Source organism: Drosophila kikkawai, unplaced genomic scaffold, assembly GCF_030179895.1.
Source record: "Drosophila kikkawai strain 14028-0561.14 unplaced genomic scaffold, DkikHiC1v2 scaffold_89, whole genome shotgun sequence".
Taxonomy (NCBI): domain Eukaryota; kingdom Metazoa; phylum Arthropoda; class Insecta; order Diptera; family Drosophilidae; genus Drosophila; species Drosophila kikkawai.
Genome location: NW_027222751.1, coordinates 62,036 through 77,000, shown reverse-complemented (window position 1 = coordinate 77,000; position 14,965 = coordinate 62,036). Strand labels below are relative to the sequence as shown.

Sequence of the window (14,965 nt, the reverse complement as noted above, 5' to 3'; positions counted from 1 at the left end):
TATTATTTCAGAATTTCTGTATTAATTTTATAAAAATCGGACGACTATATCATATAGCTGCCATACATGTTCGATAAATTTTTAGAAAAAATATTATAACTTGGCTGTTTTTTAACATTTTTGCACCATTATTATATATATATATATATATATATATATATATATATATATATATATTATTTCAGAATTTCTATATTAATTTTATGAAAATCGGATGACTATATCTTATAGCTGCCATAGGAACACTCGGGCAATTAACAGAAAAAAAATTATAACTTCGTTGTTTTTCAACGTATTTTTATCTTCTTTGAGATATAGCCATTTTTTATTATTTCAGAATTTCGTATTTAATTTTATGAAAATCGGGCGACTATATCTTATAGCTGCCATAGGAACGATCGGGGAACTGCAAGAAAAAATCTAATTTCGGTGTTTTTTTTCTTTTATATTATTTCCCATTTTTCCCCCATTTTCGGATTTAATTTGATTAAAATCGAACGATTATATCCTATAGCTGCCATAGGAACGATCTGAAAATGTTTAGGAAAAAATATAAAAGTTCGTTGTTATTACTTATATGTTTCTGTTTTAGAATTGTATACATATATAGCTCATGTAAGATATATCTGGCCAATTCTGTAATTGGCAATTTGCAATCTGTACTCATAGCCTCTACTAAACAAGTGATCAATCTTGCACATTGCATAATTAACCTTATTACCTGACATCTACCTGTAGTAGAGTCAAAAGGGTTAACCTTAAAGGTTGACAACAGGGAAGGTAAGGTGCTTTTTTATTGACGCACATGTATAATCCGCGGACTAGTATTTTTACGAAATCTCGCGCCATATATGAAGATTTTCGAGTATGACACGTGGTGGTCACTCTATTTCTAGCCGACCGAAAACTTAAACTTAATTGGTAAACTTCCAAACATATTTGCCATTTTTTAAGTGGAAGGCTAGACCATAGACCTACAGGGACTGAGTGACAACATATATCAGTACTTCTCAGTGCTTTCAGTAGTTTTCTACTGTGTGAATTTGTGTTTATCTCAGTGAAAACAGTGAAAAGACAATTAATAGTGTTTGTGTGTGTGTGTATAGATATAGAAAAATTTGAGTAAGTTTAGTGTTAGTTATACATTTTGGCTAGATTTGGTTTGGGTACGTTTTTAAACATTTGCCTCAATATATTTCGATCTCCTGTGGAGACCATCGTTAGGCGAATTAGCTTTTTCAAGCGCCCTTTTTTAAACAGGAACAAGAAAATGCCGCGCACATCTTCTTTGTCCCAAGAACAGCGCCGCCAAGCCGCACTTAGGCGAAGTCGCGCTCAATACGCACGAAATGCTCCACAAATTAGAGCCCGAAATGCCGAGCACAATGCCCTTGTCCGCTCAGCAATTTCGGAGGTTGCAGAGGAGACTCGCGCTCGAAATACCGAAGCACGCTCTCAGAGAAGGCGTAGTGAACGAGTTCGAGCGCGGGAACGAGTGAATGATGCAGCATCTCATGCACTCGCCAGGCAGAACTCCGAGGAGCGTCGACGACAGCAGTTGCAAAATACTGCGGATCACGCTGCTTGGAGATCGCTCGAGGAAAGCCGCAGGCCAGAACGTGCTCGAGATGCTGCAGCTCATGCACTTGCCAGAGGCAACTCCGAGGAGCGTCGACGACAGCAGTTGCAAAATACTGCGGATCACGCTGCTTGGAGATCGCTCGAGGAAAACCGCAGGCCAGAACGTGCTCGAGATGCTGCAGCGCATGCACTCGCCAGGCAGAACTCGGAGGAGCGACGACGAGAGCAGTTGCAAAATACTGCAGCGCACGCACTTGCCAGAGGCAACTCCCAGGAGCGGCGACGACAGCAGATGCAAAATACTGCGAATCGCGCTGCCTGGAGATCGCTCGAGGAAAACCGCGGGCCAGAACGTGCTCGGGATGCTGCAGCTCATGCACTTGCCAGAGGCAACTCCGAGGAGCGTCGACGACAGCAGTTGCAAAATACTGCTGATCACGCTGCTTGGAGATCGCTCGAGGAAAACCGCAGGCCAGAACGTGCTCGAGATGCTGCAGCGCATGCACTCGCCAGGCAGAACTCGGAGGAGCGACGACGAGAGCAGTTGCAAAATACTGCAGCGCACGCACTTGCCAGGAGCAACTCCGAGGAGCGGCGACGAGAGCAGGTGCAAAACACCCTCTCTCGCTCTAACCGAAGAGCACAAGAGGAAATTAGGAGGACTGAGCGAGCACGAGATGCCGAAGTCCGCAGAATTGCTAGGAACAACCCAATAATTAGGGCACGAGAACAACATAGGAACACAATCCATCATCGGAACACTAGGCTTCAGAGGAGACTTCGGGAGCAGCAAATTCAGGAAATGGCTGAGGAGCGGCTCCTAACATACAGGTCCATTTCTCAAAATCGCCAGGCTGAATCTGCAAGGCAGTCACAGCGTAATATAGCTTCTAGAGCAGAACTATCCCCAGATGAAAGACATGATCATCGGGAACGCCAACGCCAAAGAAACCGAGCCTCTGCTAGGGAACAATATCGACGGAATATAAAAGATGGACCAACTCAATGCTGTGTGTGCTGTGGAGGAACATGGTTTCCATCGCAGATAAATGGTTTAAAGAAAAATTCCATATCTGCAAAGTATCCAAATTTAAATGTAGACAATGCATTTTATTTAAGTAGGAAATTCCCGAGTCCGTCAGGCAAATATCAGTTTTGCAGCACATGTCGTCAGAGTGTTTCAAAGGGTAAATTACCATCCCTTTGCCTCTCTAATGGCTTTGACTTCCCAGATATCCCTGAGTGCCTTAAAAATTTAACATGCCTTGAGGAGCGCCTTATTTCTCCACGAATTCCTTTTATGCGTATTATCTCCCTAGGCTATGAAAGGCAATGCGGAATTAGAGGTGCAGTAGTTAATGTTCCGATTTCGGTACCTGATACTGTAAACGCGCTTCCCCGTTCCTTTGATGCGACTCATGTCATACAGGTGCACCTTAAAAGGAAGCTAGAGTATTCCCACAATTTTATGACTGAAACAATTCGACCCGCTCGGGTCCTTGAAGCTGTTCGTTATTTAGTTAACACTGAGCTTTACAGAAAGCACAATATTGCTTTTAATGGGAGTTGGCTTACTCAAATGGGAGATCGAGAAGAAATCCCATTTATCGCAGATGAAGCCGACCGAGAGGAGGTGGAACAGCTATTACGCCAACTACCCAATACTCAATTAAATCGACCAGAAGAAGATTTAAATCCAGGCGGTCATGAAACCCTTTTAGAAAATAATGACACTGCTCTTCAACGTATAGCTTTGGCCCCCGGAGAAGGGCGCCTTCCAACTAATTTAACCCTCGATGAAGATGCAGAAGAACTTTCGTTCCCAACAATCTCTTGCGGTGCTGTTTTCAAAGCAAAAACCACCTACGCAAAAAAAGCAAGATCGCAAATTCGTTTTTACGATCGTCGTTGTGCAGTAGTACCTAAAGTACTTTACATGTACAAATTTTACGAAATGCAGCGAATTCAAAATTCAATCTCGATTGCCCTTCGTAAAAAATCAGGGTCGGTAACTGCTGCCAATGTGATGGATAATTCGTTTGTTGACAACCTTGTACAGCATGACGACGGATATCACATTCTTAGAGGTCTTCGATCCGCCCCAGCTCATTGGGAAGCTGAGAAAAAAAAGGTCATAGCTATGATAAGGCAATTTGGGCTGCCTACCTTTTTTATAACTTTTTCCGCTGCGGAATCCAAATGGAATGAACTTTTGGTTATTCTTTCTCGTCTATTGGATAATAGAAATATTACAGAAGACGAAGCGGCCACTCTTTCTACCGCCGAAAAGGCTAGATTAATTAGATCTGACCCAGTAACATGCTCCCGATACTTCGACTTTAGGTTTCGACAATTAATTAAATTGTTCAAAAGCTCCGAAATTTTTGGCGAGTTTACTCTGGTCCATTATTATTGGAGGATAGAATTCCAGCACAGGGGATCGCCCCATTCTCATGGAATGTACTGGTTCTCTGGCGCTCCAAAGCTAGAAGGACCAGAAAATTCCGATCAAGTGGTGAGTTTCATTGATCGTTTCATTACCACCACAGGGGACGATACTGAATTGCAAGAAGTAATTCAATATCAGCGGCATAAACATAGTTCTTCGTGTTTAAGGGAACTGCGTGGCCAGGAATTCTGCAGGTATCAAATGCCATACCCTCCAATGCCAGAAACAATGGTTTTGTTTCCGTTAGAAGACAACGAACCCAATGTTGAACATTTTAAAGAAATTTTTAAAAAAATTAAAGAGGTTTTAAAGTCTACTTCCGATGAAGAAGAAGCCGTTTTTAATAACTTTGAAAATTTTCTTACTCATCTACAGATAAGTCTTGATGAGTACAAGTTCGCCATCCGATCAAGCTTAAAAAAGCCTCAGGTATTTCTCCGCCGCAAATTTTCCGATAGGTTAGTAAACGCTTATAATAGGGATATCCTTGGCCTACATAGGGCAAACATGGATATACAGTTTATCTTAGATGCATTTGCCTGTTGTAGTTATATAATTAACTACATAAACAAATCCAACCGTGGGGTGTCGCAACTGCTTAGAGAAGCCATGACTGAAATAAGCCATGGAAATATTTCAGTTAAAAGAAAATTGCAGCATCTCGGGAGCAAATTCATTAATGCTACCGAAATATCAGCCCAAGAAGCAGCCTACAACATTTTAGGATTGCACATGTCTGAGGCAAGTGAAGGAAACATTTTTGTAAACACTTGCCATCCAGATAAAAGAGTTCGGATAGTTCGATCTAATAGAGAATTAGAGCAGCTTCCTGAGAACTCAACTGATATTTTTGAGCAAAACTTGCTTGATCGGTACGTGCAGAGGCATGGAGACTTAGAATCGATATGCCTTGCAGAATTTGCAGCTTGGTACAAGTTTTCCAAAATAAACGCACCAAGAGAACCGTCCAACGAAGATTATGATGAAGCGATCGACTTGGATCAAAATGAAGAAAATCCCATTTCTGGCCAAAGCTACCAACTGCTAGATGGAACTGGGGGCGTCAAAAGACGTAAGCATGCCTTAATTCTTAGATGGGTTCGCTTTAGCATAAACTCTTCCCCGTCGGATTATTTTAGAGAGCACGTAATGCTCTTCTTCCCATGGAGAAATGAAGAGACTGAACTTATTTCGAATGACAATGAAATGACATTCAGAAATAATTATGAAATCATTAAGCGCAACAAAGAGCAATATGATGTGTTTGATGATATGGAACTAGAGAGAGTTCTTCAAGATTTTGAAAATGTTGACAGAGAAGATAATGGGCTTCCTCCTCAGGAACCTGCCTCTCAATATCTAGATGAAGAATTTAGAGCCTTGGCGGTACCAAACGTCGAACGAAACGTAAATGTACTCCAAGATGACAATGCTGTAAATAACCCAGAAGATGGCGAACTTCAACTAATTAGACTTCCCCCGTTAGTATCTGATGATAACCTTTGCTCGCTGTCCAGGTCGCTTAACGCTAAGCAACGTCTGTATTATGCCCACGTAATGCATAATATAGCAGCCAAAAAAATATTTTATGAATATGTTGGCGGAGGTGCTGGAGTAGGCAAAAGCAGATTGATTTCTACGATATATCAGTCTATAACTTGGCGAGCTAATAAGCTACCGGGAGCAACTGATTCTGCAAAGGTCTTACTTTGTGCTCCCACTGGAAAAGCAGCTTTTGGAATTGGAGGACTTACACTTCATTCCATTTTCTCACTTCCAGTGAATCAAACATCAGGTCCTTTAAGACCTTTAAGCAATGACTCCATAAACACGATGCATTGCAAGCTAATAGACCTCCAATTAATTATTATCGATGAAATCTCGATGGTCGGATCTAAAACGCTAGGATATTTAGATCAAAGACTTCGACAAATTTTTAGAAGCCAAGACGTAATTTTTGGGGGTAAGTCTATTATAGTGTTTGGAGATCTGAAGCAGCTGTGCCCAGTAGGAGATCGGTGGATATTCCTAGAGAATATCTCAAATCCGTATAATATTCTGGCTGGCACAAACCTCTGGAGTAATTTTAGGTTTTTCGAGTTAACAGAAATAATGAGGCAACGGGACGATCATGCATTTGCTTTGGCTTTGAATAACATGTCAGAAGCTAACATGACAGATGCAGATGTGGTGCTTTTTAGGCAAAGAGTTGTCACGCCAACCGACGTTCCGGATGAAGCAATCCACTTATTTGCTTCCAATGACGAGGTTAATCAGTACAACGCCTTAAAGCTCGCTCAAATCCCCACAGAAGAGTTCGTTTCAACTGCCATAGATACTGTGAAATCAGCTAATATGTCAGTACGAAATAAAGAAACAACTCTCAGAAATGCCCAAAATATGAAAACGTCCGAAACCCAGGGTCTGCCATATATTCTGCGTCTTAAAACAACAGCAAAGTATATGGTTACCGTCAATATAGATACAAATGATGGTCTGGTAACCGGGGCAACAGGCCAATTAATGCAGATTGACAACTGCATGGTAAACAACGTTGGATTAGTAAGAAAACTTTGGATTAAGTTTTCAGATCCTACAGTTGGTGCCATGGCCAGGTCAAAAGTTAGGAGAAATGATCACCCAGATTGGACTCCTATTGAAAAAACAGCTCGAGTCTTCCAATGCGGAAGCTCAGGACATTCTTCTGTTGATCGAAAGCAATTCCCTGTTGTTCCTGCTGAGGCTATAACTATACATAAAAGCCAAGGAGCCACCTACAGCAAAGTCGCTGTGCACCTTAAAAGGGGCATTAAGCGAGCTTCGCTTTACGTAGGATGCAGCAGAGCAACAAGCGCATCGGGTCTCTTCCTTTTAGGAGACTTTGTTCCTCCAACTAGATTTGGAGCTACAAATGTCCAAGCAGAGCTAGAAAGCTTGAGAGGAGAAAAGGCCTTGACTACGCAGTATGAATTCTTCGTCAATGGAGATAATACCATCTCAATGTATTATCACAATATTGAGTCCCTTCGCGCTCATCGCGAAGACATTGGCAATGACCAAATTATATGTTCTGCTAACTTTCTGTGTTTTGTCGAAACCTGGACTCTTCCCCACGAAGAGTACAACTTAAGGGATTTCGACATTATCAGAAGAATTGATAGCAATCGGTTAAATGGTATTGGGAAAAACGGAATACTTATTTATGCTAAACAAAGTATTTCGTCAAATGTGCAGTTTCTTTTTGAGACAAAGAAATCGCCAACACCCAGAGCAACCTATCAATCGATTGCTTTTAAATATCTTGACACGTCATTTATAATTGTTTATAGGAGTCCCGGATATCCTATTGAAAGATTTCGTAATGAAATTAAATCTGACGTTGAAAGAGTTCGAAGAATGGATATTAATAAAGTTGTTTTATTAGGAGACTTTAATATCTGCAGATCCTCAGCGGGCGATGTTTTGGAGGAATGTTTGAATGGACATAATCTTTTGCCATTAAATAATTCTGAAACAACGAAACAGCAAACTCAAATTGATTGGATATTTTCTGACTCTCGAGTTCCAGAAGCTGTTGCCCTGACATATAAGACCCCTTATAGCCATCATGATGGTATTTTTTTTAAATATAGGTTGTAATAGAGTAGGTTTTTGACTAATTATAGATCTAAGTAGCATTTTTTTTTCCCCCTCGTGGATTGAGACCTTGTCGTGGTGAGGGGGCTTAGTACGTGAATTTCGAACAAGAAAATATCACTGAAACTAACCGCAATCCTTATATAAACCAGTTTTTATTTTTTTACTTACTGCAAGGGTATTTAAACTTCGGCTAGCCGAAGTTAGCTTCTTTTCTTGTTTCATTTAATTTTTTCTCAATTTTTGAGAATTTTAATGATGGTACGTACCCCTTATCAAATTTTGAGAAAATGGCTCAAAAAATTTTTTCCTTCGGATATGGCTAAATCGATTCTCCTGATAATGCTGATCAAGAATATATATGATTTATGGGGTCGGAAATGACTCCTTCAGCCAGAAAAAGTAGAATTTTATATTTTGAAATCAAATTTTGGAGGACAATTCGGAAAGCTGTTCTGAATTGGGTTTTCTCCGCTTAACAAATCTGCATACTACGTTTAGGGCTTTTTATACCCTTGCAGGGTATTATAATTTCAGTCAGAAGTTTACAACGCAGTGAAGAAGACGTTTCCGACCCTATAAAGTATATATATTCTTGATCAGCATCAACAGCCGAGTCGATCTAGCCATGTCCGTCTGTCCGTCTGTCCGTCCGTCTGTCCGTCTGTCCGTTTCTACGCAAACTAGTCCCTCAGTTTTAAAGCTATCTGAATGAAACTTTGCATATAGTCTTCTATATACTCTCACTGCTATATATGTCGGAACGGGCCGGATCGGACGACTATATCATATAGCTGCCATACAAATGTTCTATAAATTTTTAGAAAAAAAATTATAACTTGGCTGTTTTTCAAAATTGCATCATTTTCGGGATATGGCCATTTTATATTATTCCAGAATTTTGGTAAAAATTTTATGAAAATCGGACGATTATATCTTATAGCTGCCATAGGAACGATCGGGAAATTAATCGAAAAAAATTATAGCTTCGGTGTTTTTCAACGTATTTTAATCTACTTTGACACATGAGCTTTTGGTATTATTTCAAAATTTTGGTTTAAATTTTATGAAAATCGGACGACTATATCTTATAGCTTTCATAGGAACGATAGGGAAAGTAATAGAAGTAATAGAAAAAATTATAACTTCGTTGTTTTTTAACGTATTTTCATCTACTCTGAGATATGAGCTTTACTTATTATTATAGAATTTTGGTACACTGATAAAAAAAATAAAATCTTCTTTTGAGATTTTGCGCAATCTTCATTTAAAATCTTACTATAAGACCAAAAATACTACAAAGAAGATTTTTCAGGGTATATTTACGAACAAAATAATCTACATTTAAGATTTGCACATTTTTTGGCATTCTTAAAAAAAAAATATTAAAAAAAGACCAAATATTCTAATAAGAAGAAGAAAAAATCATAAAGTAATACTATAGGCCTTTATATATTGCAGTCTTTATATTTTTATTTTACACCAAAAGTTGCGCACTTCTTTTAACAAAACGCCGACAAAAAGTAGAGATCGCAGTCTCTCAATATACATATATCATTACAAACTATCGATAACCTACTTTATTTACAATCGACTTAATACATGGTGGTCCTAATATTGTTTCCACTTATACTACATGGTGGTCCTCATATTGTTTCCACTTATACTACATGGTGGTCCTCATATGTTCCTACAGCTCGGCCGTCCTGACTTTTAGGATCTCCCGATCCTTGCCGACATAGCTCTTGTTATTCTTTTAAATACAATCTTTTCTTCTTTATCTTCCTTATCATTTTTACAATTGTCTTTACATATATAATTATTCATATTGCTTCTTAAACTAGGTTTAATTCTGTAAATACATTTTTCCCTTGTTTCTTTTTTTATTTCTTCATTGTCCCTATAATCTTTACATTTTTCACAATTTTCATTTACATTTAATCCATCATTCGTTACATCTAATTCATTATCTTCTATATTTAATTCATCTTCTTCTATATCTAATTCATTTCCTTTACTATTATTTTTTCCTTCTGTATCAATCCAAGGCTTCAAATTGTGTACTGCCTATATCCCTTCATATGGTTTTTTCGTTTTCTGAAAATTTTCTACATCTCTTATTAAATATCTATCATTCCCTATATCCTTTGCGATTGCATAAGGTCCTTTAAACCTCGGAATAAGCTTACTAGACGCTCCACTTGTAGAATTAAAATTTTTCAACATAACATAATCCCCTACTTGATACTTGTGTGGTTCTCTGCGTTTGGCATCAACATATTTTTTATTATATTCTTGTGCTTTTATTTGTGCTACTCTAGCCTTTTCTCTAATTTCATCTAAATTGACCTTTTCTTTAATTTGTTCATTCTCAATTATATTTTCCTTCACGTTATCAATTACTTTCCCCTTTTGTCGTATCCCAAATAACATTTTACTCGGATATTCATTTATGCTTTTGTGAAATACGTTATTAATAGCAAATTCTACATCAGACAGTACCTTATACCATTGTTCATTCTCTTCCGTATTTATTAGTTTGCTTATCATCGGTCCCAGTTCCCTATTTGTTCTTTCTACTTGGCCATTTGCCTGCGGTGACCCTGTCGCAACCTTTAAGTGTTCAATGTTGTTTTCCGAAACAAAACTCTCAAACTCTTGTGATGTGAAACATGTTCCTCTATCCGAAATAAGGATCTTTGGTCGACTATATGCTCTGAAGTAATCGTATAATGCATCTATTGCCTCTTTTGATTTCGTAGTTTTTGTTGGATACAATCTTACAAATTTGGTAAAACCATCTATTACTACCAGAATGTGTTTTTTTACGGCATTTTTGCTTTCAATCGGACCATAGTGATCTATGTGTAACACTTGAAAAGGCAACGTTCCTTTCGGTATAGAATGAAGAAAACCCTCCTGTCTCGTATTCTTAGCTGTAAATGCAATACATTTAAGACAGTTTTTAATGTGTTCCTCTATCTTACTTCTCATATTTGGAAACCAATAACTTTTACTTATTATATTTGCCACTTTTTCCGTTCCCCAATGTCCCATTTCATTATGGTATTTAAAAAGAATGTGAGTTTCCATTGATTCGGGTACATAAAACAATAAGTTATCCTTGTTTTTTCTATAAACTACTCCGTTCCTCATTTCAAAAAAACTATGCTCTCTCTCCTTTAACATCTCTTGTAGTCGAATTATTTGTTTGTCTTTACTTTGACAAATAAGAAGATTATCCTCAAACGTGTTATCTTCAATAACCATAATTGTATTACACCTACTTAATGCGTCAACATGTTGCATTCTTTTTCCTGACCTATGTTCCCATTCGCAATCATAATTTTCTAGTTCTAATGCCCACCTTGCTATTCTCGGGTTTAGTTCTTTCTTTTGTAAAGTCAACTTTAACGAATTACAGTCTGTTACAACCTTAAAAGGAATGCCTTGAAGATATATCCTAAAACGTTTCAACGCGTATATAACTGCCAAAGTTTCTAATTCAAAACTATGATATCTAGATTCTGTTTCCGTAGTTCGCTTTGACATGTAAAAAATTGGATGAAACTTTCCGTCGCCTTTTCTTTGTAATAATATCGCCCCAAATCCAATTGCACTCGCATCGCAATGCAGCTCTGTTTCATCTTCTGGATTATATATTGCTAAAATTGGTGTTTCTAATAATTTTCGTTTCAATGATTCAAACGCCTCCATTTCATTTAGTCCAAATTCGAATTTTTTGTCCTTTTTCGTCAAATCGTGGAGCGGTTTTGCAATAAATGAGAAGTCTTTGATAAACCTCCGGAAATAGGAACACATTCCTAAAAAGCTCTGAACTTCTTTGACCTTAGTAGGAATTGGAAAATCATTTATTGCCCGAATTCCTTCCTCATTTGCCTGTATACCCTTTTCTGAAATAACATATCCGAGATATGTTACTTCATTTTCTAAAAAACTGCACTTATCCATTCTCAATTCAAGTTTGTTTTCTACCAAAAGTTTAAAGACCTCTCCCAAAATTGCTATATGTTCTTCGTATTCTCGTGTAGCAATCATTATGTCGTCCAAATATACTACAACTTTTCCTTCTCTTATCATTTTCTCAAATACTTTGTTTATAAAACGTTGAAATATAAATGGTGCATTTGTTAATCCAAATGGCATTCTTAAGTATTCAAACTGTCCTAGTGGAGTTATGAAAGCAGTAAACTTAATTGAATCAGGATGCATGTATACATGGTTATAACTATTTTTCAGATCTAGTTTCGTAAATATTCTTTTGTTAACAAGACCATCTAGCAAGTCATCTATCAATGGTATAGGATATTTTACTTTTGTAGTCAGTTTATTAAGACGTCTATAGTCTACACACATTCTCAGACCACCAGTTTTCTTCTTAACCAATACTATTGGAGATGAATATTTCGATTCACTCACTCGTATAATACCATTCTCTAAACCCTCATCAATAATTTTTTGAACATCGGACTTCTCAGCGTAGGACAATCTTCTAGGAGCACTACTAAATGCCTTGTTATCTTCAACCTCTAGTTGCATTTCAGTTTTTATTTTCGGTTCAACCGGCCTTGCGCATTTTATATAACCACTCTCAATAAGATTAATTAACTTTATTCTTTGCTTGTAGTTAACGGATTTTCCAATACTATATTCGTGTTTCTCGTCTGGAATATCATACTCAATTGCTAATATTTGATTTTCAAAACTGTTTTCTTCTGTTTCCTTTCCTATACTTCGTTTTTGATTCTTTCCCGAACATTTTTCCTCACTTATAATACTGACTTTTTTATTCGTGTCATTATTTTCATTAAGTTCCATAATATTACTTTCTTCGACAGCTTCTTCGGTTCTCTTTTCGATAGTCAGTTTCATGTTGCATTGTTTTAAGAAATCTCTACCCAAAATAATTGAAAAACCCATAGATTCATTATCCACCACCATTAACTCGCACAATACGTCTTTATTTGAACAAGAAATTAAACATTTTACACTTCCAAAAATCTTCAGTTTACTTTTGTTAATTCCAACAAAACTTCTGTTATTCATTTTCCTTAAATGTATTTGAGGTGGAACGTATGCTTGTTTTATCAAACTTATGGGGCTTCCTGAATCTAAGAGTGTTTCTATAAAAATGGGTTTACAATAAGTATCCGATAAAAATATTACTTTCATATAACTTACATATTCATTTTGTACATCTCGCTTCTTATACTGCTCACAATCCTTAGCTTGATGTCCAGGTTTTCCACAAGCGAAGCAAGTACCCATCTCTCGTTTCGGCTTTCGACATTCGCTTGCTATGTGCCCCAAACTGTTACAGTTGTAACACTTAACATTTCGCCTTTGAGTTTTTCCAGCATCCTTCTGTTCCTGTGCGTTTCGTTGTGTGGATGATGTCCATTGTAACTCGATATCGATGAATGCTTCTAAAATTTCGGTCTTCGTCGAGAAATTTTGTAGTTTCGCCATGTTCCGAAGATTTACATCCGGAATTCCCGCTATCATGTACTCGATCAGCTCATCTTCATCCAGGTCAATTTCATTTCCCAGAGATACCATTTCTTAGAAATATTCGTCGAAGCGTTTTCCTCTTTTCCAGGTGCATAATTGTAGTTTTTTCCTGGTAATAAGTTTAGACCCTTTCTTTTCAAAATGTTTGGCCATTTCGTTTAGCAGAAAATCTACAGTTTCTGCCATTAGCGTAGGATTAGCAGTCACCCATTCCAATGCTTTGCCTTTGACTTTGTTAAAGATTACTGCTCGCATCACATCGTCATCTACGTTGTATATTTTCCGAACATTGTTGATCATTGTACGCCAGTTGGAGAATTTATTGTCGCCTTCAAAAACGTATACCAGCTCCTTTAGCATTTCCAGAGATATTTTATTTCTAGCACCCTCTGCATAACTTTGTTTATTTTTAATATTAGCGAGTTCTTTCTCCAGTTGACGTATTTTTTCATCTTTCTTAAACATTTCAAAGCGTTGTAGAATAACGTCTAAGTCGCATTGCTCTTTCATATTTCCGGGCTCGTTAAAATCTCCATTGTTTTTTCCGTCCGCTTCCCTTACGTTGTTGTTCGGCCTTACGTTATCATCTTGCTTTACATTGTCGCTTTGCATTACGTTTTTATTTGCCTTTACGTTGTCGTTTCCATTTCCATTTTGCTTCGCGTTGTCCATCTCCCTTACGTTTTCATTTTCCTTTACGTCGTCGATTTTCTTTCCGTTGCTTTTTTCCATTACGTCGTAGCTTTTCTTTACGTTGTCCTTTCCGTCTTCTTCGTCGTTGTACTGGTCGTCGCCATCTTCATTTTGTATCTTCTCTCGTCTCTCGCTATTCTGTTGCCCACTCTCGTTGTTTCTTTCTTCTCCTTCGTCGCATTTCTCTACGTTGTCTTTGGTTTCTGTCGAAATGGCGGCGTCGTTTTCCGTCGCAACCGAAAGGTTTCTAGAATGTTCCATTTCGTCGACTTTACCAGATTCCAAATTCCTTTTCAATTTCAGCACGCTCTGCTCAATTTGTGGTTTCGCTATTCGTTGTAACCTCCAAATCAGAATATTTTTGGTGCCGGTAGCATCCAAACTATTCACGACGCACAAAAATTGCAATTCTTTTTTAAGCAAATTTTTTAAGTTTGTCGATGGCATGTATGTGTGTACTTCCAGATTTGTTAATTTGATGATGATGACACAGTTCACTTAAGGCGTGTTCAAGACCACTTCTGAATATTATAGGCCTTTATATATTGCAGTCTTTATATTTTTATTTTACACCAAAAGTTGCGCACTTCTTTTAACAAAACGCCGACAAAAAGTAGAGATCGCAGTCTCTCAATATACATATATCATTACAAACTATCGATAACCTACTTTATTTACAATCGACTTAATACATGGTGGTCCTAATATTGTTTCCACTTATGCTACATGGTGGTCCTCATATTGTTTCCACTTATACTACATGGTGGTCCTCATATGTTCCTACAATACCGAAAATGATTTATTTTAAGAAATAAAAATCGTAAATTAAGATTTTTGTTAATCTTAAAAATTCAGAAGAGACGGCTTCTTCTTATCAAATTTTGAGAAAATGGCTCAAAAAATTGTTTCCTTCGGATATGGCTAAATCGATTCTCCTGTTAATGCTGATCAAAATTATATATATGATTTATGGGGTCGGAAATGACTCCTTCAGCCAGAAAAAGTATTATTTTATATTTTAAAATCAAATTTTGGAGGACAAAATATTTTTGAAAATTCATAACTCGGCCAAAA

General features: G+C 37.5%; 1 protein-coding gene across 2 annotated transcripts; it reads right to left on the bottom strand.

Moving 5' to 3' along the window:
- Window positions 1–12,282: 12,282 nt before the first annotated feature.
- On the bottom strand, window positions 12,283–14,503 carry LOC121503123 (uncharacterized). Of its 2 annotated transcripts, none has more exons than XR_011445854.1 (2): window positions 12,869–14,503; window positions 12,283–12,810 (listed from the first exon to the last, which is right to left on the bottom strand). XR_011445854.1 is itself a non-coding variant. In XM_070289001.1 (2 exons), the coding sequence occupies exons 1-2, from the start codon at window positions 13,244–13,246 to the stop codon at window positions 12,799–12,801; spliced, it is 390 nt and encodes a 129-aa protein (XP_070145102.1). In that variant the 5' UTR covers window positions 13,247–14,500; the 3' UTR covers window positions 12,283–12,798. The 2 variants fall into 2 exon arrangements, 1 of the variants encoding a protein (XP_070145102.1); XM_070289001.1 differs by having other exon boundaries at window positions 12,869–14,500.
- Between the last annotated feature and the right edge of the window lie 462 nt (window positions 14,504–14,965).

Bases quoted from the DNA above. Each gene is read 5' to 3' on its own strand.
- LOC121503123 (XM_070289001.1), bottom strand. From the start codon at position 13,246: ATGGTATCTCTGGGAAATGAAATTGACCTGGATGAAGATGAGCTGATC.